General features: G+C 44.4%; 1 protein-coding gene across 9 annotated transcripts in view; it reads right to left on the bottom strand.

Moving 5' to 3' along the window:
* Positions 1-1,757: 1,757 nt before the first annotated feature.
* LOC110492183 (ankyrin repeat and SAM domain-containing protein 1A) overlaps positions 1,758-27,238 on the bottom strand; it is a 114,045-nt gene continuing 88,564 nt past the window's right edge. For 5 of the 9 annotated variants that reach the window (XM_036947136.1, XM_036947137.1, XM_036947138.1 and 2 more), the window contains 11 exons: positions 20,661-20,776; positions 12,319-12,417; positions 12,072-12,218; positions 11,537-11,950; positions 10,970-11,041; positions 10,674-10,760; positions 10,160-10,297; positions 8,580-8,762; positions 7,142-7,249; positions 6,283-6,386; positions 1,758-3,983 (listed from right to left, as the gene is read on the bottom strand). In XM_036947136.1, the coding sequence (XP_036803031.1) occupies positions 3,980-3,983; positions 6,283-6,386; positions 7,142-7,249; positions 8,580-8,762; positions 10,160-10,297; positions 10,674-10,760; positions 10,970-11,041; positions 11,537-11,950; positions 12,072-12,218; positions 12,319-12,417; positions 20,661-20,776 (1,472 nt within the window). In that variant the 3' untranslated portion in view covers positions 1,758-3,979. The other 4 variants (XM_036947143.1, XM_036947144.1, XM_036947141.1 and 1 more) reach the window with 4 other exon arrangements.

The following is a 27,238-nucleotide window of genomic DNA, read 5'->3' as shown; positions in this document are numbered from 1 at the left end:
TTTTAAACCTGCGTATTTCTCCACAGCTCAGTTGTCCTGAGTCTGTATAACACTGCCAGGACCTAGGATCAAGGGAGACACTCAAGTGTTTTAATATCTCTTGACACATTGAAAATAGTCTTGGCCTCTAAACCTTCAAGCTAGATACTCGACCCTATTTCAACTAAACTACGGAAAGAGCTGCTTCCTGTGCTTGGCTCTCCTATGTTGAACATAATAAATGGCTCTCTATCCACCGGATGTGTACCAAACTCACTAAAAGTGGCAGTAATAAAGCCTCTCTTGAAAAAGCCAAATCTTGACCCAGAAAATATAAAAAACTAAATCGGCCTATATCGAATCTTCCATTCCTCAAAAAAATTGAAAAATCTGTTGCACAGCAACTCACTGCCTTCCTGAAGACAATGTATACGAAACGCTTCAGTCTGGTTTTAGACCCCATCATAGCACTGAGACTGCACTCGTGAAGGTGGTAAATTACATTTTAATGGCGTCAGACCAAGGCTCTGCATCTGTCCTCGTGCTCCTAGACCTTAGTGATGCTTTTGATACCATTTTTTGGAGAGAATGGAAACCCAAATTGGTCTACACGGACAAGTTCTGACCTGGTTTAGATCTTATCTGTCAGAAAGATATTAGTTTGTCTCTGTGGATGGTTTGTCCTCTGACAAATCAACTGTAAATGTTGATGTTTCTCAAGGTTCCGTTTTTGGACCACTATAGTTTTCACTATATATTTTACCTCTTGATGTTATCATTTGGAAACAATGTTAACTTTCACTGCTATGCGGACGATACACAGCTGTACATTTCGATTAAACATGGCAAAGCCCCCAAATTGCCCTCCCTGGAAGCCTGTGTTTCAGACATAAGGAAATGGATGGCGGCTTATGTTTTACTTTTAAACTCGGGCAAAACAGAGATGCTAGTTCTAGGTCCCAAGAAACAAAGAGGTCTTCTGTTGGATCAGACAATTAATCTTGATGGTTGTACAGTCGTCTCAAATAAAACTGAAGGAACTTGGCTTTACTCTGGACCCTGATCTCTCTTTTGACCTAGCCACCGTGCTTCTACATCTGCATTGCTTTCTATTTGGGGTTTTAGGCTGGGTTTCTGTACAGCACTTTGTGACATCGGCTGATGTTAAAAGGGCTTTATAAATATATTTGATTGCTTTGTCTCGAAAAACACCGGCACGCTCGTTTTGCATCCCAGTGCGCCGGATAGGTGGAGATTTCACTTAAGAACCAATAGATGGTCTAAAATGTGCTAGCTCTGCCCACTCAGGGCGATGCAAAACTAACGCCCACCCTTCATCACAGTCACTGGTTTGCCTTTCCCCTTCACATACAAGCTCTTACACGTTTGACACCCGACAAGCATGTGACATTTCAGCTTTTACACATTTATAGTATAAAGCAATAAAACAAAACATTTCTATAGAAATGTAGTTAGAGATGTTATTGACTATCCAGGTCTTCAGTAAACATTAACCACTGAAGTCTAATGGGACTTTCACTTTGGTAACTGTCTGAATATCAAATTGAATGTGTCAGTAGATGCAACACCAAGCCTGTCAGGTAACCGTGCATGCTAAGACGTGATCATGTTGGTTCATCATACTATCATCATTACCTTTTCTCTAAATGTGTGTGTAGTCACAAGACAATCAGAGCCTACAGTACTAAGAACAGTATGGAATTCTTCATGGCTGAATGATTGTCAAGTACATAGAAAAAAAGACCAGAGGAATCTGGTTAATAATTTCTTCATTTATTAGTTGTACAATTATGAAAAATAATAACCATAAAAAAGGACTGGAAGCCCAAAGGTAATTTACAATCTTTTTTCTTTGTTTCTGTAGTGATGTCCCTCTGAGTTCTTTCTCTCGGCCCGTTTTCAATCGTTGGGTATTGTTGGAAGCAGGGGTGAAACTTTGAACATTGTTATACTCAGAAGTATAGGAACATTAGGTACTAAAGAGACATGAGGGGAGCCATAATGAAGCTTGGGAGGGGCTGAGTGCAGGGAACACGATCACATGTGGCAGTACTGATAAGGGGAGAAACCGTTGAAGGCTCATGTCACTTTGCTCCCTGATTAGCAAGAATGATGCAATGTTTCGAGATAAGGAGACTCCACCCAAGGTTGGGTATGAATACTACCACTGGGGAAGCCATGTCTGTGTCTGAATTACAGCTGTAACAACCCTTTGGGAAGATTTAAACTTGGTTAAGCTTCTCTAGTGTCCGTGAGTGATTTACTCAAAATTAGAACCTAACAGTATCATGATATGTTGAACTTAATAAGACAGTCCTTTTTTACAAATGTGGCAAAACAATTACATACGTATATACATAGATATCTATAAAAACAAAATCATTCAAGTATCAAAATACAGACTGCTAGAGATTAATTTACAATCCAATATCATTGTTATCATCATCATAGTCTTCATTAATATCATCAGAATAGTCCCATTGTACTACCCATGATCCTTATGTGCAAACGCGGAGACAGGACCAGGTTGATAGCTGCAGGTGCTCACATCAACCAGCTAAAGACAGCTGTATCATATAGAGTGAGTACCATATAGCTAGTCTATGTACCCACAGAGGCGCAACACTCCAGCTGAACACAGAGTACCCAAAACAGAAAACAGTCAACGTACCAGGAGAGATACCATATAGGGAGAAAACACTGTGTACCATATTGTACCTAAAATCTTACAGGACTGGTTTTCTGGATTGACTAGTTTAAAATAAATCAAATCGATTCAGGGGGGATAAAAGGCCATCACAGTACCTCCTAACAGGTCCTATAGTTTCCAGTAACTGAACAGTTTAAACATACAAAAGACACCCCCTGTTTTTAAAAGTTGCTGTAGTGTCAGTTGAACAGCCCTCCAAACTTCATCCATGTCAGATTATTCCTCCTGTACACTATTACATTAACTATCACAGTTCTGTATGTTATGAATGAGAAAATGAAAATAAAGCGATGCTTTGATGTAACTGACTCGGTGCTTGAATGGATGGACATGAGAAAGCCTGTGAGTGTACTGCTGAATCTCATATGGTAATTATTCTACCCAATCGTACCCTAGTGAGCATAGCATACCGAGGACAACTTTAATGCATTCCTTTATCTAAATCTGTCTCCCATTTCCCAGTGAGATATCCAGGTAGATCTCTACTTCTTTTCTCAAAAATATATTTTTATGTTGATTACCACTGTCTGTACCTTAATAAAATTCCCTGTCAGAGTAAACATTAGCTTAGCGTAGCCCTCAGCGAAGACACATACACGTGTATGGGAAAGGCCCCTCTGAGGGATCGATCTAGAGAAGCATCCATCTTCAACTCTCATGGAATGGATACACAAGTCACAAAATGTCAGGGAAAAACAACAACTGGGAACAAGACACTCTCGAACCCCCGTAGATAAAATACACTGTCTGAACAGCATTCACTGGCCTGTCAAGGATAAACATGTTTACATTTGTAAAAAATAAAAACAGAAAAGGAGGGATGTTAAAGTCGAGTGCTTCACATTGAAAGAGATGCCTACCAAACAAACACCCACCTTTCAGTCTCTGGATAACTGAACAAGCTTTGACACGTTGAGTCCATTTTCCCGTGTAAGTAAGTGGATGCAGTGAGGATGTTGGTTGTTTGGGCCTACTGCTTGGGGGCTGACTTCCTGTCTGTGTGATACAGAACTACAGCGCTGACCCCTGGAGCTGAACACCTCAGTGGAGGTGAGAAGGAGTGGAGCATGAGGAGAGGTCCAGGGGTGTCAGGGAGGAGGTAGGGCCCTCCTGGTGTATGTAAGCATGTCTCCAGTGGTACTGGTAGGAAGGGTGCATGGACAGTGGCCTTTCTCCTGCTTCCAAAAATGCATCCTGCCACACAACACAACCCCATAGGTATGGGTCACCCCTGACCTCTCACTCTGGCTGGGTGTCCGGTCATGGTAGTCAGCTACATGGAAGGGAGACACACACCAACACAGCACTGGGGTTAAAATAATGTAAAAACATAACTGAGCCAACTGAAAACAAGATGGCGTAGATATCAAGATAACAGATTTTTCTAGATAATGATTAAATTCCGCTTCCATGTTAGCACTGAATATCGACTGAGGCAGGGTGAATAGTAAAACAAACAGACAGTCATTAATGACAACATGATGAACATAAAGGAGAAACTGAATGAGTAGTGAAAAAAGAAGAAGGAAAATGAAAGGGAAAAAAAGAAAGTCTCCTATTTCCCGGTTTACTTCCAACAGACATTGGGTTGATTGCATCTTGGCACTATTTGGAATATGGCGATGAGTTAGAAATTTAGATCGATGCAAAGAGTGATACGATTTCAAATGAGAACACTGAATGCACCACACCTAAAGTATAGCAACATTATGTAATGCTGTACTTTTAATCTGTATACATCAGCCTCTGTTTAACCACAGTGGATGGACTAGATGCCAACTAAACAGAATATGTGCCTTGACAAGGTTATGCCTTCATTTTTCAGTCCATTAAGACATGCTTGGATTAGGAAAGATGGATGGTACAGCAGTTTATTCTTTTGACGCATTTCACCTAACCACTCCTCTCCAGTGAGAGATTTGATGAGCTCTCCTCCTCATTAAGGTTAATATAACCGATCAGCCCTATATTGACGGATCTACCGGCTAGGCTGGGTAATTAGACTGAAACCGTCACCCAAGTCTATTACTGGTGGCTAGAGCAGAATTCATGCATTTTGGCTCATTCTCTATTGAATAAACAGTCCATTTAAGTTATCCTCATATCATATTTGATGCACATATTTCTCCAGCATCCAAGCATTCACAAAGTTTTCATGACACTCCAAATAAGGATTGCACTAGATATCAAATTCTCAGTCAAAGAGCAAGGCATGCTCAGATTGATTTCCCACACTGCTGTCTATAACAGTGAGGACATCTATGTAGGACACCATGATATGTTTGAACCTCTGTGTCCTATCTATCCCCCATCAATGTTAACTCCAATAGCTACCAGTAGAGATCTCCTATCACAGTGCTGGACCCTAGCCTACTTTGGCAGCATAACACAGAGGGCCAGTTTCCCAGACTCAGATTAAGTATGGGAAACCGACACAAAGAGCGATAATAAAATCAACATGCCCTTCCCTCTGTTAACCCAAATGGGCCAATTCTAGGGGGGTGGGGGGGGGGTTAGGGTTTAGTCCAGAGTTGTCTTCCATCCCCTTGCAGAGAAACAGGCAATGTTCCTACTAATGTGCATAGAACTACAACAATGGAACAGGGAGTCTCTCACAGATGAATCTTCTGGAAACAATGTTCATCCAGGTACGTGATCCTTCGCTGTAGAGAATCAGATATTTGTTTCTGAGCACTGGAGTCAGGAGTTTAAAGTTCAGGAAACAAGGAAGGGGAAAGTTCTTCAAGAGCGCCTCACAGTGGCCGTCGCCTGGTAGAGCAGTAAAAGCACCCAGAGGAGAAAGGAAAAAGGAAGGAGGGATAGATGGATGGATAGAAAAATTAAGGATTGTCCAAAGAGAATTTGGGGGAGGGAAAGAGGAATGGTGAGGAGTGGGGAGATAGGTAGGTAGAATGGAGATAGTAGCCACTGGACAAACGTAATCAGTGACTGGATTTGTGGATTACATTAGCTGTCCTACACACATCATAGTTAGGGGTACTGAATAACAGCACCATACAGTAGAACAGTTTAAGCAGAACTAACAGTGTCAATGTGAGGAAAGTGGAAGGACAAGGTAGAGTATCATGCTTCACAGAGGCAAGGGGAACCAAATGCCTAGGAACATACTGTACGATGATCACAGAGCAATGATTCAGGGCCCAGAGGAGTCAGCAGTTTAACACAGTGAAAAGGAGCAGGGATCAGGGTGTTAGTCCAGGAGGTTGTTCAGCTAGTCCCCACTAACAGATTTGTGGTCAGGGGGAGAGGCAGTGGCGAGGCAAGGACAGAAGAGGCAGGTCTCATAATGGTAGACTGAATAACAGACAGGGGGAGGAGAGAAGTTGAGTCTTTCAGCAGACAGAGGAGAGGAGGTGGAGGCAGAGGATAGGTGGAGACAGAGGAGGGCAGGAGGGTTCTGGCCCTCCTGAGAAAGAGGCAGAGTCACAGTGAAAGGCACACAGATGGAGGAGGAGGAGGAAAGGTACAGTAAGTCAGAAGGTCAAGCCCAGTGTCAAAGGGCAGAGGGCGGGAGATGTGTCGGGTCCACTCAGAATATGGTGGTCTCGTACTTAGTGCTGATGGTCCTCTTGGAGTCTTTGGGGACAGGGTCCACCAGCCACGTGGTGCTGCCCTGGGACTGGGAGTCCACTTCCAGCTCCAACGGGTCCACCTGCTGGGGTAGGGGACACAGAAGGGGCTCAGATACAGGATTTGACACTTCTTAGGGTGAGAGTCAACAGGCAAATAAATGCAATTAGTAGGCTGAATTACATGTTAGTCATTCTAAGATCACGGGGTGGTGAAATCCTGCACGGAGCCTGCTTGGCGCCCAAACAAAATATATTTTGCTCCTCTCTAACAATACCGCTACAACAGTGTATTGTGCCTGAACATGTTGTGCAAACAGAGAGATCATGACAGGAACTGATTACTCATTGAAGCACAGTAAAATGTACTAAGTGTGAGTAAGAAAACCTTAACAGAGGAACCAGTGAGGACCAAGATATACCACATCACATCAGCAAATCAAGTGTGATTCCCAACCTGGAATGTTCATACCACTAGGGGGCTCCCAAGGGCTTTACAACTATCAAGGGGCCCAGTAAAGAACAACACAGTAACCAACAGAGAGTTGATGGTGTCTCAACATGACGTCATCTTTTTGAAAGAAAAAAAGTTGTGTGACTCCAGGTTGAGAACCCCATTGAGACAAAAACAGAGAAGAAATGAGGCGTGAAGAGGAGAGACAAAGGAGTAATGTGGATGGATTGAAGGGGAGGAGATAAATGTGAGTTTTTGGTGAAGGATTGGTAATAGGGGGATCGATCAAGCCAAGGCAGTAACACATACAATTATGCAGAAAGGGTGGATGATCAAAGGATGAGGAAGGGGAGAAAGGAGGATGAGGAGAGAGGGAGAGAGCAGCACCTGGGCAACAGGGCTGGCAGAGTGGTACAGTGGGAGGAAGGAGGGACGGTGGGTGGTGCAGGTGAGACAGTAACAGCAGGAGCGACTGTCCAGCAGGAGAGGAGAGTCCTGGAAGAGACAGACAGGACAGACAGGAAGAGAGCGAGAGACAGACATTAACACAGGGGAAGTGAAAGGACAAGAGAGAGAAGAAATACGGGCTGTCCAGGGACGGTGGAACACCAGAATGGGGAGGACTGAAACAGAACAGGAAGAAGGGACAGATTCTCACAACACCCTGCTTAGTCCAGTAACTGGGGGACATGAGATTTCAGGTGTGTGTACCGATGGGAGGGATGGGACTGGTACCTGTCATTTGATACCTCCCGCAGAAAAAGGCATTACATAATGAAACCCCTCTGCTAATAGCGTCAGTATATAGCTGTTAATCCCAAAGCACAGCCATGACAAAGGTGTGGTAGCTTGTTTTTAGGGGTGTTCGTCATTGTGCTGTTTTCATGCTATGTCAAAATAACACAATTTTCCTAAGGGAAAGGATTGTGTATGAACACACCTTCTGTTTGATATATATAATAAATAGTCCAAGCAGCCCTGTGATCATCACATTATCATTCAGTGGCACAGGAGGCTGGTGAGAGCAGGACAGCTCATAATAGTGGCTGGGATGGAGTGAATTGAATGGTACAGGTAACTGCCAAAATAAAGAAACACTTGAGTAAATTATAGATACAAAGTATAATGAAAGCAGGTGCTTCCACACAGGTGTGGTTCCTGAGTTAATTAAGCAATTAAAACATCCCATCATGCTTAGGGTCATGTATAAAAATGCCCAGTTGCCCATTATTTTGTCTACCACGGCTAGAAGAAGAGATCTCAGTGACTTTGAAAGAGGGGTTTCAAAGGAACATAAGGGGTTTTAAGGAGGTGTGTGTGTGTCTCAGTCACCAGATCAACCCAATTGAACACTTATGGGAGATTCTGGAGTGGCGCCTGAGACACCGTTTTCCACCACCATCAACAAAACACCAAATGATGGAATTTTTGTGTGTAATCAATCGCTTGTAGAACCTTGTAGAATCTATGCCGAGGTGTATTGAAGCTGTTCTGGCTCGTGGTGCCCAACACCCTATTAAGACACTTTATGTTGGTGTTCCCTTTATTTTGGCAGTTACCTGTATCAAATGAATGGAACCCATGTGTTTGATACCATTCAATTTATTCCGTTCCAGCAATTACAATGAGCCCGTCCTCCCTAATTAAGGTACCACCAGCCGCACGTGTTCAGTGGCAATCCATTCCTTAACGTTTTAATGCTACTGGCAGATTTTCACAATGTATTCACAATGATGTAAGGAGCTGCAGCATTTTGATAAATCACTTGTTTTTTTCCTGTCCAAATCAGAAGAGAATTGTCTGTGTGCGCATGTGACAAACTCACCCCTGATTTCCTTACGCCACCCCGTGGTTTGGGAACGGGCCGGCTGGATTTGGTCTCGATGACCTCTGCCCCGGGTCCTGCTGGGATGCCCTGGTGCTGTTTGGTCCTCTGGGCCTGGAGAGCTAACTGATAGGCCACCTCAAATGCCTGTCCCAGCGTCAGGATGATTTCATAGGTCAGGTTCTACCAGAGGGGGAGGAGACAGAATCCTACTCAGTATTCGAGACAGCGACAGACAGACAGACAGACAGAGCTCCTGAATATGAACGCTGTTGCATCAATCAGATTGAAGTGGAGAAGTGGAGAGTAACTTCCAGGAGAGATGCTCTTAGTCAGACAATGGAATCTATGACTTAATTTGTTATGTTTATTTGTCTGCATCACTTTGTAAAAAGACCCAACTCAATGGCAGGCAGAGCTGTCAGGTAGAGAGGAAGTGTAGCGAGACAGCAAGCTGTTCCCTCTCTGTCCCCTGGCTACAAACACCTGCTACTGCAAACCAACTGGAGCTGCATCACATTAAAACATAGATTCTAATTAGTGGCTAGGACCAGGTGAAGGTGAACACACACTCAGGACCAGAGACTGAGACCAAAACATTGGGGGGGGGGGGGGGGGGGGTCTGTGTGTGTGTTTATTTGTACACCCCAAAAGTCCTTGATTTGTTTTCCAAAGAGAAAGATTTGAATGGCTTCCTCTGACACATACAGCACCACTGGGCAGCTCAACCCACTCAAGTGAGACATAATTAAACACCAAGCCCATCTTGTAAAGTTAAGTGACAAAACAACTCCACCCTAAGAAAAACAGAAACACCGCTTATTCCTGTGTGGTGAAATGTATTTCTGTTTATATCCTTTGATCTGATCTGGGATCTGTACTACTGTGTGGGCTGGTGATAAATGAGCCTGTGGAGTCCAGTAACAGCCTGGTCATTACTGTTTAAAATCTCTGATCACATCTCAGGGTTATTATACTCCCCCACCTCAGATAGTCATCAGCAGACATGTCAGAAAGGTGGAACCAGCCATAAACAAACACCCATTGACATGAATGGGGATGGTCATTCTATGAATTGTATTTCTATGTGACCAGACTCTAGTAGTCAGTCAGTGGCTTTCGATGACCCCTGCGGTATTATATTTGAGAAGCCTTAGCGTTTAGTCAGATAACCAGTTATCAGGAGGAATGGTGTGGTGAAGAATGAAGGCCATCAGCGTTGCCAAAGTGAGAAACCTCACAGTGACGTAAGCGGGTCGAGAAAGTAAAGATAACAGTGTTGCAGTGCTGCTGCCAGTCAGTCACATCTCCTCTGAGAATTGAAGACGGTGGCTGGGAAGTATCCCACATGAGGACAAAAGGAGAGGATATCAGAGAGAAACTATGCTCTGTGGACAGGACTGGGGAACAGTGTCTCTGCATGGAATTGTCACACCGCAGGGCAATATTTCAGAAGTAGAGCTCTTACGAGCAGTCTGAAGTTGGATGTATTCTGCAACTAATCCAATAGCATAGTATACAATGAAGCCACGGCAGGCTAGAGTAGATGAGTGGGCTGATGTGTAAGCAGGTATTCTCACCACGTCCACTGTGCTGAACACATGGCAGTAGTGGTGGTTGGTCTGCAGGTCCTTGGTGATGTAGGCAAACGTGCACAGATCCTCTGGGTCCTGGGCCGCGCACGAGATGTTCCGGATTTCATGTTCTGCAATGATGTTCTGTATTTGGAGGAGGAACCAAGATTAATGTGGAGTCACAGCGGCAATAACACCAACCACTTTCACATCTCCATCATGGGAAAAAATGGTTAATATGACCAATATGAACTAAAAGTTCAACCCCTCGACCTACTGCCCTATTAAAGGACTATCTGTCATGTCTATGACTCACTTAATAGACAGGGGTGAAATTTAGTAGGAGGGAGAGGGTTGGGCTGGATTAATGTGACAGGTGTGGTGTGATACTGGGCTGCTTCCTCTGGTGTCTAGCCTCCATGGCTGGGGTGTGTGTATGAGAGAGACTAATCTGTCTAGTTGTCAGATATCGCTGTATGGATCAGGCCTAAGGTGAAAAGGGGGCACCCCGCCAACCAACCTTATTGGCCGCATCAATGAACTTCACCCCTTTATAGGTGATGGAGAGGACGATAGTGGGGACCTTCTTCATCTGCTCTGTTGACCTCTGAGCGACAGAGATGTATAGCATGAAAAGGAGAACATTAGCTTGGGTTCCTGTTATCAGGAAAGCACAGGTCCCAATAAAAGAGCAACAGCAGGTACAATGAATCAAATTTAAGACAATACAAGTTGCAACAAAGGGGAGAAAAATCAACAGATATAAGCTGAAATGTTAGATAACAGTCTCTCTGGAGAAACAGAGGCTAGACCTACCCTCATTTTGGCACAGGCATCCTGGGTGGACTCGGTCCCCCGTAGCTCCTTGATGAGCATAGATCCCAGGTACTGGAGAGAGGAGAGCAGGACATTAATATAGTAGTACAGAGAGTGGGAGACCATCTGTATTAAAGAAAGCCCTTAGTGAGTTACAACAGGAAGAGAGCCCTTAGTGAGTTACAACAGGAAGAATCCCTTAGTGAGTTACAAAACGAAGAAAGCCCTTAGTGAGTTACAACAGGAAGAAATCCCTTAGTGAGTTACAACACGAAGAGAGCCCTTAGTGAGTTACAACAGGAAGAGAGCCCTTAGTGAGTTACAACACGAAGAAAGCCCTTAGTGAGTTACAACACGAAGAGAGCCCTTAGTGAGTTACAACAGGAAGAGAGCCCTTAGTGAGTTACAACAGGAAGAGAGCTCTTAGTGAGTTACAACAGGAAGAGAGCCCTTAGTGAGTTACAACAGGAAGAGAGCCCTTAGTGAGTTACAACAGGAAGAGAGCCCTTAGTGAGTTACAACAGGAAGAGAGCCCTTAGTGAGTTACAACAGGAAGAGAGCCCTTACATTGGCTTCATATCCACAGGATTCAAAGATGAGCTTCTCAGGCTGGTGGTGCCAGTTCTGTACAGGGGTGTAGGGTGCTGCCATGCTGGGGGGTCGCAGGGTCAGACGAGGCTCATGCCGCTCCTCATACCTCTCATGTGATCGGTGTCGTTCACTGCGGGAACGGTGGGGGGCCACATCGTATTCGGTGTTGGGCCCCTTCCTCCCCCCAGGCTCCCCCAGGGGCAGGATGGGGTCCATGGAGCGGCCCGTATAGGAGTCCATGTGACTGATGGGAGAGGAGGTCTGGGATACCAGGTCCTGACACCTGATCTGGGACAGGCGGGGGGGCTTGACAGGAGGTTCCTCATAAGGCTGCTCTGCCAGCGAGGCGATGATCCGTTTCCTGTGTCCCAACAGGGAGATCTTCAGCACCTGGAGAGACAAGTAAACACAACCATAGAGCATGTTGCCATTTAGCACATATTAACTATTAAATTAAATGGCTACTTCGAAATGTTGTCGCTCAAACTACATTTCAGAGAGGCACACTCACGTTGACAATCTCCAGTTCCCACAGGTTCTTGACACAGTCGAGGCTACGGTATCCGCTGGACAGGAAGCTGTGTTGGTACTCCTGCAGGCCCAGGAGGTCCAGCCAGGAGGACAGAGAGCTGCTGCCGTCACAGCCCAGGGCCTTCACCTGCAGGGGGAGGCTCACAGTCACACAATGACCCCACACAGTCAGGGCCAGTCACACTAACTAGTAGAGCTACAATGCTGCAAGGGGGCCATGGGGGAACCTTAGGTAGGGATCGAGCTGCATGCAGGATCTTCCTCCGATGTCCTGCGTCTGTGATGCCTATCTCCCTCAGGTCCTGCTCCTCCATCACATTACTACCCTGTAACAGAGAGAGAGGAAGTTCAGGTTAGAATGACATACATCACAATGATCCTATCGACATGGTCTCAATGTCGCCATAACGCCAGGCTTAGCTGCAGACAAGGAATTTGATAACACAATGATTAATTCAATGGAGGTAGTGGTTTTCTCCATATAATCAATGGAAATCTAACGCATCATTTTAGTGTTGGAGGGCTTTTAGGTTAAATCTAACACAATAAAACGGGACTAAGACAAAGACCCAACATATGGGTGGTTATTGATCTACCTGCCCAGAAGCTGTCATTGAGGAAAGAAGGTGTCAATAACTTTGACCCTCCTCTCCCATAGAGTTCACATACTGTACAGTAATAAACGTCAATACATTAAATGAAATGTAATTTAAGTGTATGGGGGAGGGAGGGAGACAGGCATTAGAAAGGGGTGAGAGGGGGCCAATACCATCTACAGTCCCACACAATACCATCTCCAAGGCTGGCACAGCCAGGCAGGAGCAACGGATCGCTAATCAATGGATCAATCAGGGAATGGCAGGACAGTAGGGTGAAGGGGACTGAAAGGAGCCTCCCTCCACCGAGTGCCATTGATCGGGGTCACTCGATGGGTCCATCATCCATTGGTCTGAAGAGGAATCATTTGCCATTACTCAAATGACCAATTAGCTAGGTGAGGTACTGTACGCACTGTGCATTAAGTTGCTTAAAATCTGCTACTGTACGAGCATCAACTTGGGAGGTGACACACACTTAGGATCATCTGCAGTGTTGTGTATGAGCCCTGTGTTAATCCCACCATGAGAGCAGAGTCAGGGGGATGGAAAGATGGAGGGATGGAGAGGGGAGGGAAATTGGGAGATGGATAGGAGGGAGGGGTCATCAGTGTGTGTGCCTATGGCACAGTGGAATCTACACAGGGGTGAAATGAGTCATTAAGACAAAAGGCTGCTGAGTGGACTGCTGTTCCCTGTGGCTCAGCCATGGCAGGGAGGCAGGCACCTAGGGAGTGACTGTGTGCATATAACTGTGTGCGTGTGCACTTTCTTTTGGCTCTACTGTATTAACCTGAGCGTGTGTAAAGATCATGACTCAGGTATTATCCACTCTGTTAGGATTATGTATGTGTTAATGGGAGATAGGCAAATGGGAAAACAAGGGGAAAACAAGGGGAGAGAGGGAGAGAGAGAAGATGGAGGGAGAGAGAGAGAGGAGAAAAGAGAGGGAGAGAAAGAGAGAGAGAGGAGAAAAGAGAGGGAGAGAAAGAGTGAGGGAAAGAATGATAGAGAGAGGGAGAGAAAGAGAGAGATGAGCCATAAGGGAGAGGCCATCAAATTATTATTATGTTTTTTTTATCAGGGACAAAGAAAAATGTTTCCTTTATTCATCTAATAACTCATAGTGGAATGACGGCTCGGAGCACACCTACACTCAGACCTGAACTGATCAATTCATTAATCTCTCTCCAGCTGATGATGAAGAGCTGCCCACACCATCTAGATGTGGAGTGTTTAGAGTACACCGCTGATGCTGTGTTTGGAATGCTAAAGGAGGAGCAGCTACCGCTCACATCAGCGCCACGATTCAATAACGTTACACAGGTACAGTATACCAAAGACCTCTATGGAACACGTACTGCCACAGATTGGTATACTGCTAATGCTGGGCCAGGGAGTCAGTGAGTGGCAAAATGCTCCAAGCCAATGGTAAATAATACATATCAGTTTATTTTCAAATGAGGCCATATGAGGATCCAAAATGTAAAGGGGGAGTTATTCAACTGAGTGATAGCATAATGTTGTTCTCAATAGATGGGTTGGTTGTTAGCCTACATTTGCACAATGAGCACTTGTTGTTTCTCAAATACATTGTTACAGATGGCTCTAAAGAATCTACACTGGACTTGGTGCAAACTGGAAAATGCATATCCTGGTTCCGCATTTAATGTAGCTGGTGACTTTAATAAAGGAAATCTGAAGAAAACACTAGTGAAGTTAACACATCGCCTGCGCCACTTGCGCTTCAAAAACTCTACCATTGCTACTCTCCGTTCCAGGATGGTTACAAGGCCCCTCCCGGCCCTCCCTTCTTTTGGCAAATCAGATCACACCTCCATCCTGCTCCTCCCTTCCTATAGGCAGAAACCAAAACAGGAAGTACCCGTGGTAAGGACTATTCAATGCTGGTCTGACCAATCGGACATTGTGTGTTTGCAGTGTTATTGTCAGTCACTGATGGGGTCAGAGGCTGCCATACATGTCGATACAGAGCTGATTTCTAGGACTAACACAGTAACACACAATCCCTCATTCCTGGCTAACTGCATTTCTCTGATCCTGACACACATACTGTACTGAAACCGCTCTGACAACTCCCCACATCTACCCCAGTTACCACGGAGACTAGAGGAGTGCCCTTGCCTCAATGACAAAGGAACCTTGAAGGGGATTATCCAATTCCTAATAAAAGGCAATTAAGTGGATGAAATTCTCCAACTGCCTGATATGAGACAAAATCCAACATTCACCTCCACCTTCCCCTGTATAAGGCTTATTCTAATTCCTTCATCCATGGCCTCAAACTGCAGCAGAACTTGTGATCAAGAGTCTCAGACTCAAATGACTAGGAACTCTACGGGGTAATCTCGTTAAAGCCCTTTGACTAATGTTTTCTCTTTGCAGGTTATAGTAAGAATACATTACGGTCTGCAGCATAGGGGACTGAACCATTAACTGCATGTGTATGTTGTGGTGTACCTGTGTCCATCCATTGGTATGCATAGTATGTGCAATGTACAGTATGTTTAATGCACAGTAAAGTAGCACGTGAGTGGGCGTGGGTGTTTATAAATCAGTAACCTGTACACCAAATGGAAGCTAAACAGCCCGTTTTGCTATTGATAAGCTTCAGTGAATGGGGAAATGAGATAGAATGCCAGAGGAATCTAAAAATGGTGGATAAAATGGTGATAAAGGACATCTTAGATTACACCACCAGTGAACAGAACTCAATTCAACAATTGAAAAGTCCTCGAAAAGTTATAAAACTCCTAAAGAATAACCTCGCTTTTTAACTATACAGAGACTTGAAGGACCATTTGTACAGGAATCTACACTATTCTACGCCAATTACACAATGCCTTGTTCAAAAACAGTCCTTGCTAACCTCTGTTACAACATATAATGTACCTAATGGATCAAACTGTTGTTTTTCTGTCATAGTTTGTCCTCCGTTACATACATCTCAGTAAAGCTCTGCTCCCTCTGCTCTCCCTTGCACTTCATTAGAATTCTGCTTTCTCTCTGCTTGGATTGTTCTGCCTAGCGTTACACCTGAGGGGCATGACTGCTCCAGACTAATTGTTCACTCTCAGAAGCAGGGTCATGAGCTTGGGGGACTGAGACAGTTAGCCTGGCTATGGACTAGCCCACCTACAGTATGTTATGCCAACTAAATAATCATATGACTGGAGGGGCATCAAAGGTGTTGTGTTTGTGTGGGGGTATGTATGCAGATTGTTCAAATGTCCATTCGTTTTGACAAATGGACGTCAACAAAATAACTTACAACTTTGAGCTAGTCCTTTTTAGAATGTCTAAATGCACACAATAACAATGTCAAAATCCCGTAGGCCCTTCCTCCGCTCTCCTTGAGTTGATTAGGCATGGCAGTTAGTCTGTCCTGCCATGCCCATATTACCATTACCTAGTCATCAGAGGCTGCAGTGTGTTCCTTACGTGACTGATTTGTGCCTAGAGAACGAACAAACAGAAGAGATGAAGAGAGAGAGGGAGACTGGACTGTGAGGATCACACAGGCTGGCGTATTCACAGAGGAAGACTGTCTGGCTGGCTGGCTGGCTGGCTGGCTGCGCCACTCCTCTGATGTTGCTCATTGCCATCATTGTGATGTTTGATTACAAGCCAAGCAGCAGTCTAAGTCTCTTCCTTGGGTAATCATTACCGCTACTGTGTATGCCTGCGACTCCTCTGCTGACCTCAGAGACTTCAAGGATATTCATTCCTTTTGACTGCAATGATGAACACGCGCTCTACTGCTGTGAAGGCTCACCAACAGAGCGGGAGCCTCGAAAAAGATTGAGACGTTGTGAACGCCAACTCAGTGTTGTTTCCCTCACAGTAGCGCCTGCCACTAGTAAAATGCACGTTGAGTTCGACTAGTAATTTATGTACAAAGAGGAAGTGTCGTTTTTTGCGACAGGCATTACCAGTTTAACTGTCAGCATACAGAGTATGAGAAGGGATGCTTGCCTCTTCCACTCATTCCCTCTGGGTCAATAGAGAAACGTATCTCATTCATTTTATAAAGGGCTTCTCCTTCGCTTGTGTCCGACAACACAATACAATCACTGTTATCGTATTGATTTGGTGGTGGGCGCGGCCAAGGAGAGATCACAGTACTTTGCCTGCTGGAATAAATTGAGTTGAATTAGGAACTGTCAAGGCTGCTCTGTAGACCACACATCACAACACTCCAACACTGACTCACCCCAGAACCAAGGGTAAAAGCTTCAGATGGCAACGATCTTTTCTACATTTTTTTTTGTGCAGTCAGTATGATTTGAAGTGGGGGAAAATTGTCATTTCATTTTCTGACAGCACATACGTTGAGTAGCTGAACCTAAAATCTGAGTTGTTGAACAGCTGGCAAAGCAGTCTTCGCAACTTCACTCCATTAGGCATCGTAAGACTGACATTTTTGGAGTGTGTGATGTTTGTGTACCGTACTGGCCGACATGTGGCGCTCAGTGCTGGGAAGGTTTATTAATGAGAGGGGTGTATGAGGTGCTTATGTGCAGCTATCACAACCTACTGCTAATGGGCCAGAAGTCCAGGGATTCATGTAAATACATGTATCTGCCTGCAAGTACAGTTTTCATTACTTCTGGTGAAGAATATCAACTTCCTTCCAAATGAGGTGAAAATTACAGGCCCAGTACAGCTGGCAAGAGCAGACAAACATACACACATTGTTTCCCAGACAGAGACCCGAAGAAGACCTTGGAATACACACAAAGACACACCCTCTCGATGCCTCCCTGATGATTTGTGCACATCAGATATCCATAGTGCATAGGGAGGGATGTAGAGTCACTGGTGCTTAGCATGCATGAAATGGTACTTGTTGTAGAGCCAATACAGCCGCACCGCCGAGCAAATATATTACATTTGTTTATATGGGTCTCAAGCTTGAAATGCTTGATTGATTACAAACCAATCCACCCACATCTGAGAGAATGTACTGAGTCCTGCGGGTGGGAGCACTTTGGAAAGTAACAACAAGGAACTTCTGATTTGGAGGCACACATTGAGAACCCTTAAAAGGGTCACCATTTACTGAAATAGCTGACAAGAAGAAATGTTACAAAATGGTTACTGCTTTTGTCCAAATCCCTCCTACAGAATGGAGCAAAGCAGGTGGTCTGAGCCCAGGAAAATAGATAGGAAATTGTCAGTGCCGAGAATTGCCAGAAAGAGGAGGAATAAAATGAGAGGATAAGGGAGGAGTGAGGAAGGCAGGGAGAAAGAGGAGACCGACAGAGCTTCAAGTCAGAGAATTTAACACAGGTTTTGATGTCATGAGAGGGTGGGATGGAGAGAAAAGTTGACTAATCTTAGCCCAAAACCTGTCACCCCTTCCCAACACCACATCCTTCCCCCAAGCTCCAGAGTCTGTGCAGAGACCCAGAGAAATACACCAATCAGGTGGTGTGAGAGAGCAGCCCTCTAAAAATCACACTGGAGAATGTTGTGCAATTTGCCTGCCTATGCTGAATATGCTCCCATGATGCAACAGTTCATTAAAGATAATCATAGCAGGTGCATGGTAATGTAGTGTATCCACTCTGACACAGCTGCTCCATTCAGCCATCAAACCAAAGTGCCAATATAGACAAGGCCAAGGCTGGGAATCATAAACCCAGGCCAAATGGCACATGGTCAGGCTGTTGCCTCTGAGGTTGTGGTTAAGCCACGGGTGAATTTGATCCACTCTTGTGTGACTAGATCAGAGACAAAGAAAAACCACTGAGGGAGGATAAAAATGAACAGGAAATACAACGAGAGAGAACAAGGGAAGGCGGTGTTTTTTCCGTCGACCCACTCCGGCTACAATTTATGACCGTCCCTCACGTAAATCACTGTAACCACAGCAGACAATCAACACTTCCCATTGACCTTCACTGTCTGGAGAAGAGAGTAAAGACATTGGAACCAGAAAGTGCTGTGACTGCATCCCTTCACCAACACTCTGCTAAAAACGGTAGGTAATGCATCATGTCCCCTCTACGTAGGGAAGGACACATTCAGCACCTGTGCCTGTAGATATTTGAAAGGGGTAGCACGGACGCACACACACCACACTAATCTGAGAGTGAAATGAGTGTTTCAGGGAGGTGAGTGTGTGTACATGTTTTCCAACCTTATCAGGACCACAATGTTCTGACAAGTCACCAGAATGTCTGGACAAGGTAGGAAAACAAGAACAAGTCTGGACATTTTGCCATGTGCCCAAATTTGTTCAAATGCTATTTTAGACTTACGGGTTAGGTTTAAGGTTCGGTTCATGGGTTAGGGGATACAGGATTTTAAACGGGAATCCATTTGACTCCCCCCAAAAAATCCTGAAAATTCACAAAAACAAAGTGTGTGTGTAGGTACAGCGGTAAGCCTTGGTGAGATGGGACAACACTGCCCACTAATTTACACCTTGCATCCCACTCCCCTGCCAGGCCAGCTGGGACCTCCATCCTCCCCTGCATCAATACCCCCCTGCAGCTGCTACAAACCAAACAGGGCTGGAAAACAACAACGCAGCACATTGGGGGCTGGATAAACCCCCGTCGGCCCGGCAACACCAGCCCGACGGTTATTGAGATAGTTATATTACGGTGAGGCAGCAGCTGGTACTCGGGCAGCCAATTGATTGCGAGTGAACGAATTTGAGACCGTGCCGGGAATTGGCTGAGCAGCTGTAAGGTGAGAGTGTGGTAGGAGGTAAATGGTGATCCCAACAGCAATAATGACATCAAACACATAACTGCTGACAGCATGGTGATAACACAGGTCATGTAAAACCTGGGCATAGGCTGCATAGGTTTGGTGTGCATTGTGCAGCTTTCTGTTCCGTTAACACAGAGCCCCCCCCCCCCCCCCCCCCCCCCTCGCTCGAGCCTGACTGCTCCATCTGCTGCGCTGTGACATGTTCTTGACTGCGGCTCTTTCTCTTTATCGTGGCAGAGTCCTTGAAAATATTTGACAGTAATTTATTCAAGGCATTCGTGACTGACTGTCAGCGTGTGCGTTTGATAGAAAGGGAGCCTAGGGAGTTCACTGGTCTTTTCATCTTTAAAGGCTTTGGTTTAATTGCGTTTACAGAGGTATTTAGAGCCGCTGGCCCAGTAAACAGGAACATCACATTATTGGGATGTGATGCCAATGCCCTCTGTCACCACCAGTCGGGTGAACATCATCTAATCAGACAGCCACTTAGTGGGGGGGGCCCCCAATACATCTAATCAACATCCAGCCTGTTCCCAGGCATCAAACCAACCAACTGGTACAGTCCTGTCAGGAGGGCTAAAGGCCTACCTTTCTGAAATGAACGTTGTTGATGTCGTCGGAGCAGGTCATTTAATGTACAGTATGAACTGTATTAAATTCTCCAACAAGGCAAATTGGATGGAATTTTTGCTACATAAACAAACACAATTTTTCAAATATTTTAAAGGAAAAGCTTCATCATCATGCAATTCAGGCATAACCTTTGTGATTGAACAAAAGGCAATATTTCAAAAAGCTTGTATGTGAATGACATATCTGAAAAAGACATCACACAGGGAAGGACAGGACCCCTTGAGGACCTGGGTCTTAATGCAGAGAGGAGAATCACAAAGGTGTGATTGAATGAAAGGAGGAGGCAGGAATCTCAGGGGGGTTTAAGTAAATTGGAATTTACAGGGAAAGCTAATGGGATCTGCTAAGGCTAACGGATGGCTGCAACGATATTTGATTAATACCCACTGAAGGAGGAGAAGGAGAAGACTGATTCTCTGACTTTGAAAGTAGGTAGGCAGGTAGAACAAAATAAAAGAGAATTACAGAAGATGAATGACAGTGATACAGAGAGAGACAGATAGAGACAGTGAGACAGAGAGAGCCGGTGAAAGACAGTGAGACAGAGAGACAGAGAGACAGAGAGAAAAAAGGGATGTGTACTAGTCACTCACCATGTAGTGCAGGTCGTCGAAGCCATTGAGCAGCAGCTTGCTCTCGTACTGCGGCAGCCCCACGTGCTCCAGCCAGTCTCCCACGGGCTGGTCCAGCAGCTGACCAGCTGCCCCACCTGCAGACAGAGGGAAGCGCTTGAGCAGGGAAAAGCCATTGAGCCGGTAGCAGCGGCACTCTGACGACGACACATGGCACTGCCACATCATCCTGGGCCAGCAGAGCCGAGCGCACCAGCACCATGAGGGCAGGGGAGACAGCTTGGCGATGGCACCACAGTGGGCATGCGTCGGCTCCCGCACAGCAGCGGGGGCCAAACCAATGACTTAGGATCGGGTTTAATAACAAACCCCTGGGTCTCAGGAGCTTAGTTGAGTGTCGAGGGGGTTTGGGGTCCCCTCTGCTGGTTAACAGTATGAGTCCTGTGTCCAGACTGCTGCGTTCACCAGCTCAAACCCACTCAAAAACAGGTGTAGATTGAACACAGTCGAGAACAGCCACACATGTAACATTGTTCTGCTTAGAACCACAACCATAGACAAAATGCTCCATATCCACAAAACAAGTTGCATTAATACTCCAAGATGAGTTCTCTTAAAACAGGAAACAGGCTATTCTGTCTAAAGTTGCAAGCATGCAGATTCATCTTCCTGCTAATTTGCTCTAGTTGTTAATGACGGAGAGCGTCTCTGAAACGAGAGAGAAGCGTATCAGAAGTTAGGCAATTCGTTCCGGCCCAGTGAGAAGTTCTTTAGTACTGAGATGGGTGATTAAAACAGTGCATCCTATGGCCCATCCCTGTTTCTCCCCACTCCTCCTCACAGTCAGCAGGTCATACACACACGGTCACGCACAAGGCAGGAATCTCCCACCTGGATCACATGACGTGTGAATCAGGAAACCCAGCGAGGAGCGACAGGTACTAACAGAAAACCAGAGAATGGCGACAATGAGCTTGAGATGACTATGATAAATCAAATCAGGTGTACCAGCTGTGCTTGGTATTAACTCAAGGCCTCCTTGTGACTCCTGAAACAGGGAATACACTATGCTGTGATGAGCAAAGGTTGAGCTGGTGCTTTGACTCTGGACCTGTGAACAATTTACATCTAATACATTAACTAGTTCATTCTGATAAAAGCTCAACTCAATGCATGAACCTTTGCGTTAATCCTAATCGTTTAGAATGCTGAGGTCAGAAGCTTTCGTGACTTGTGATCCACATGACTAATTTAAGGCAAAGCTGAATATTAAAACATCCCAGCTAAAATAATCTGTCCCCAGTGCAGCCATCTGCCATCGCCTCTTACACAGTTTGTCTAGTATCATTCAAATTAATTGCAAATCATTTAAATATTTAAATTGGAGCACTTGAGATGCAATGCTTTTTCTGTGCCTCAATGAGGCAATAAGATATATCAAACTCATCAATACAAAGACATCAAATCCTAACACAGACTAATACAAAAACAATCTATATAACAATCAATATGGTTTGGGACCCTATTTAAACACAATGACTTGCCAGAGTCCACACAGAGTTCTGCACCTGTCCTTCCACACAGCACACAAACAAACAGACTTCAGTTTTTTCCGCAGCCAGCACACTTCCAAGTAGGAACAAATCTAGCAAGTCTCCAGAGCCTTATACTTCATCCGGCTTTTAAACCCGTTTCAAGTCTCCAGGCTACACTGCTCTTCAGGCACACAGTGTCATTCACCAGCTCCCTCCTTTAAAACAGCAGCTCCTTGTGTTAAAACGCCAATACACCACACAAGGTGTTCAGGCAAACGAACGGTCCACACACAATCCTAGAGATGCTCGGGGTGGCGTCCTTCCATTGTCCTGACTGTTCACTGTACTTCTGCCTGCGATTCCTCTCCTCTCCCTCACGCTTTATTTTGCTCGCTCTCACTCCCCGCCTCACTCGCTCTTCCCCCCACTCCCTTCTCTCCCACCCTTTCCCTCTGATACACTGCAGGGCTGCTGTTCATGGTCTGTGAGCTGCTGCCATTCCAAGCACCTACATGGACCCCTGTTCCTCACTACATCCACTGTTGCTCCCTGCTCTTCTGATCTCAATCCTTTTCTTTTGTTTTCATACTCTGGAAACCTCTCCATCTGTCCTTGCTAAGAAAAACTCATCAGCTAGCAGGAAATGAAGGACAAGGGCGGTGGGACCGGTATTACAGGGACCTACACAGCACCCCCTGCTAGTTACCACCACCACTGTGAAGAAAGAGGAACACACAGGGCTCGGTCAGAGGAGAGAGAACAGTGCAGTGCCTCTTCACGTGGTGAGCATAAAAAAGAGCCTTTCTCAAATAAGTATTTCCTGCTGCAGGTCCCATGATGATCTCCTGACAGCAGTGGCCAGGCTTCTTGTGTCACTCTGTGTTTCATAATGTTCCTTCAATTCGTAAGAGGCTGAATGTATCTCACCGGAGAAAGCATTCGAGCGAGCAAGACGGAGCCCCTCTGCCTCTGTAGCCCAAGCCCATCTATCTGATGCTGTCTGGTCACATTGTTGCCGCCCATAACATTGAATGCAAGGGAAGCCAGCAAGCATTTGGCCTCCCTTGATATTGTTTTTAATTAAATAATAGCCAATCAGCATTGAGTTAAACTGAGTGAGCGCAACTGTGAATGGTCCTGGTGCACCAACAACAACAAAAGTGTTGAAAAATTGTTGCATCTTGTTGTCCTCTGGTGGCTAGCTACCTAGCTAAAATCAATTTCCAAAATTAGCCATGGATGGAGATTTGGACTTGTGGTTTTACTTTATTCTCCATACTGGCCAACCATAAATTCATACATTGTCACCTGGCCTGAGAGGATGGAAGTTCAATATGTAGTTAGATGTAGAAGGTTAATGTTAACTAGCTGGCCTGGAACATTGTTGCCCATGAAAGGAAGTTTAGCTAGCTAGCGAGCAAGCATTTTAGCCATGTAGCCTAGGACAACAAAAACTAAAAAAGTGTGTACTGTATGAGAGTCATAGACCGTTTCGTCAACATGAAAGAGAGGAGGATGTCATTGGCGTTTCTCTACAAGTAGGGTGAGCCACATGTATATTTTAGAGTACATGCACACACATCACACAAATCAGTACCATGGACAGCCACATATTCGCTAACTTTGATTGGACTAAATAGTTTTTGGTATCTTTTCGTTTTCACTGTATTAAACTAAGCATAGGTGATTTGATGATGTTGAAATAAATTAAAATATGGTTCTAAATCAATGGTTGTTTAGTAAACAGGGCTCCCGAGTGGCACAGCGGTCTAAGGCACTGCATCTCAGTGCAAGAGGCATCACTACAGTCCCTGGTTCGAATCCAGGCTGTATCACATCCGGCCGTTATTGGGAGTCCCATAGGGCGGCGCACAATTGGCCCAGCGTCGTCCGGGTTTGGCCGGTGTAGGTCGTCATTGTAAATAAGAATTTGTTCTTAACTGGCTTGAATTGTTAAATAAAGGGCTCAATATTATTATTATTATTATTAAATGTCAGAAACATTTACTTACATGATCAAGCAACTGTTTGTTACATTTCATTCATTTCAAATGCTTTCAATTTATGAGGGATCCCTATTAGCCAAGGCAGCAGCAACTCTTCCTGGGGTCCAAACACATTAAGGCACTTACAGCACACATAAAACAAAAGATAAAACAGTACATTATGAAACATTATTACACCACTACACCATTATTACATCATCTATAATACAAAATGTGTGTGCGTATGTGTGTCTTTTTCTGTGTGTCTCCTCAGTTTCTGCTGTTTCATAATATGTATTTATATATATATATATATATATATATATATATATATATATATATATATATATATATATATATATATATATATATATAAAAATACATATTATGAAACAGCAGAAACTGAGGAGACACACAGAAAAAGACACATACGCACACACATCAGGTAACTGATGCAAGCAGTAGAATCAGATATATATATATATAATATCTGATTCTACTGCTTGCATCAGTTACCTGATGTTGAATAGAGTTCCATGTAGTCATGGCTCTAGTACTGTGCGGCAGGTAGCCTAGTGGTTAGAGTGTTGGGCCAGTAACTGAAAGGTTGCTGGATCGAATCCCCAAGCTGACAAGGTACATACAAATCTATCGTTCTGCCCCTGAGCAAGGCAGCTAACCCACTGTTCCCCAGTAGGTTGTCATTTTAATAAGAATTATTATTATTGAAACATGCTCAATTTGGTTTAAATAATGCAAAAACACAGTGTCGGATAAGTAAAAGTGCAATATGTGCCATGTAAAAAAAGCTAAGCTATACTCAGAACAGATGAAAGCTGGTGGTTCAATATTCCCAGTTCTTCAATATTCCCAGTAAAGAAATATTAGGTTGCAGTTATTATAGGAATTATGACGCGTCAACTATTTCTCTCTATACCATTTGTAATAGGCAGTCTAATAGGCACTTTAGTATTGCCAGCCTAATCTCAGGGGTTGATAGGCTTGAAGTCATAAACAGCGCTGTGATCAAGCATTGCTAAGAGCTGCTGGCAAACGCAGTAAAGTTTGAATAAATGCTTATGAGCCTGCAGCTGCCTACCGTCGCTCAGTCAGACTTCTCTATCAAATATCAAATCATAGACTTAATTATAATATAATAAACACAGAAATACGAGCCTTTGGTCATTAATATGGTCAAATCCAGAAACTATCATTCCGAAAACAAAACGTTTATTCTTTCAGTGAAATACGGAACCGTTCCGTATTTTATCGAACTGTTGGCAACCCCAAGTCTAAATATTGCTGTTACATTGCACAACCTTCAATGTTATGTCATAATTATGTAAAATTCTGGCAAATTAGTTTGCAACGAGCCAGGCGGCCCAAACTGTTGCATATACCCTGACTCTGCGTGCAATGGACGCAAGAGAAGTGACACAATTTCCCTAGTAATATTGCCTGCGAACATCAATTTATTTTAGCTAAATATGCAGGTTTAAAAATATATACTTCTGTGTATTGATTTTAAGAAAGGCGTTGATGCTTATGGTTAGGTACATTCGTGCAACGATTGTGCTTTTTGTCGCAAATGCGCCTTTGTTAAATCATCACCCGTTTGGCGAAGTAGGCTGTGATTCGATGATAAATTAACAGGCACCGCATTGATTATATGCAACGCAGGACGTCCAAAAATGCCGATTACCGATTGTTATGCAAACTTGAAATCTGCCCTAATTAATCGGCCATGCCAGTCGTGTGTACATTTAAGGGCCAGCCGTGCTGCCCTGTTCTGAGCCAACTGTAATTTTCCTAAATCCCTCTTTGTGGCACCTGACCACATGACTGAACAGTAGTCCAGGTGTGACAAAACTAGAGCCTGTAGGACCTGCCTTGTTGACTGTGTTCTTAAAAAGGCAGAGCAGTGCTTTTATTATGGACAGACTTCTCCCCATCTCAGCTACTGTTGTATCAATATGTTTTGACCATGACAGGGTTACTCCATGCAGTTTAGTCACATCAACTTGCTCAATTTCTACATAATTCATTACAATATTTAGTGGAGGTTTAGGGTTTAGTGAATGATTTGTCCCAAATACAATGCTTTTAGTTTTTGAAATGTTTAGGACTAACTTATTCCTTGCCACCCATTCTGAAACTAACTGCAGCTCTTTGTTAAGTGTTGCAGTCATTTCAGTCGCTGTAGTAGCTGACGTGTATAGTGTTGTCATCCGCATACATAGACACTCTGGCTTTACTCAATGCCAGTGGCATGTCGCTAGTAAAGAAGAAAGTAAGTGGACTAGACAGCCTCCCTGGGGAATTCCTGATTCTACCTGGATTATGTGGACTTCACTAGACAGATGTTGCTCTCAGTTTTTGTGATGAAACAAAGGTGTAGTTTAATGTATTCTGCAACTGTGTCTTATTGTTTCAGAGTGATATATATATATATATATATCACGGTGGCAAGCTATATGAACTAGCAGGTTATAGAGCAAACAACACAATTCTCACAACACATCGGTTGTAATATGTCTTTTCCCCCCTGGCTTGGCTTCCCTAGTGATTTTACCATTACTGTTCATTGAGATAGTGCTGGGGGAGTGGGAGCCATAGCGATAACACCAGTTTCACCTCTATGGTGGGAGCGAAGCAGGTCTAGCTGGTGGTTAAGATGCTGTAGTTGATGTAGACTAATTCAGAGGCAGGTTAACAACCCAAACAACCACATAAGGAGCAGGCCAGGGTAATAACAACAGCTGCAGTGGGCTTGCCTAATTCCTGCAAGTCTGCAAGGGAACATGAGCTCATCCCCTAACATACATGCCTGTTAATATTTTAACAGCTCACTTCAAAGCAGACCACAACAAACAAGCAAAAAACTGCCAGAATGCAATAACGAGATGGCCAACGGTTTTCTTTTTTTTTCTCATTGGAATATAGCCGTTGGCTTAAGAGTCTGGGTTAGGCTAGTTCATCTTCCTTCTGTGACTTTAAGGGAGAAGCATATTGTAGAGAAGAAAATGGGAGGTTGGGGGAGGAGGCTGACAGGGATGGAGGACATGGTTCTGGTTCAGTA

The sequence above is a fragment of the Oncorhynchus mykiss genome, chromosome 16, assembly GCF_013265735.2.
Source record: "Oncorhynchus mykiss isolate Arlee chromosome 16, USDA_OmykA_1.1, whole genome shotgun sequence".
Taxonomy (NCBI): domain Eukaryota; kingdom Metazoa; phylum Chordata; class Actinopteri; order Salmoniformes; family Salmonidae; genus Oncorhynchus; species Oncorhynchus mykiss.
The sequence above is the reverse complement of the archived record's forward strand: the minus strand, read 5'-3'. Positions and strand labels throughout refer to the sequence as shown.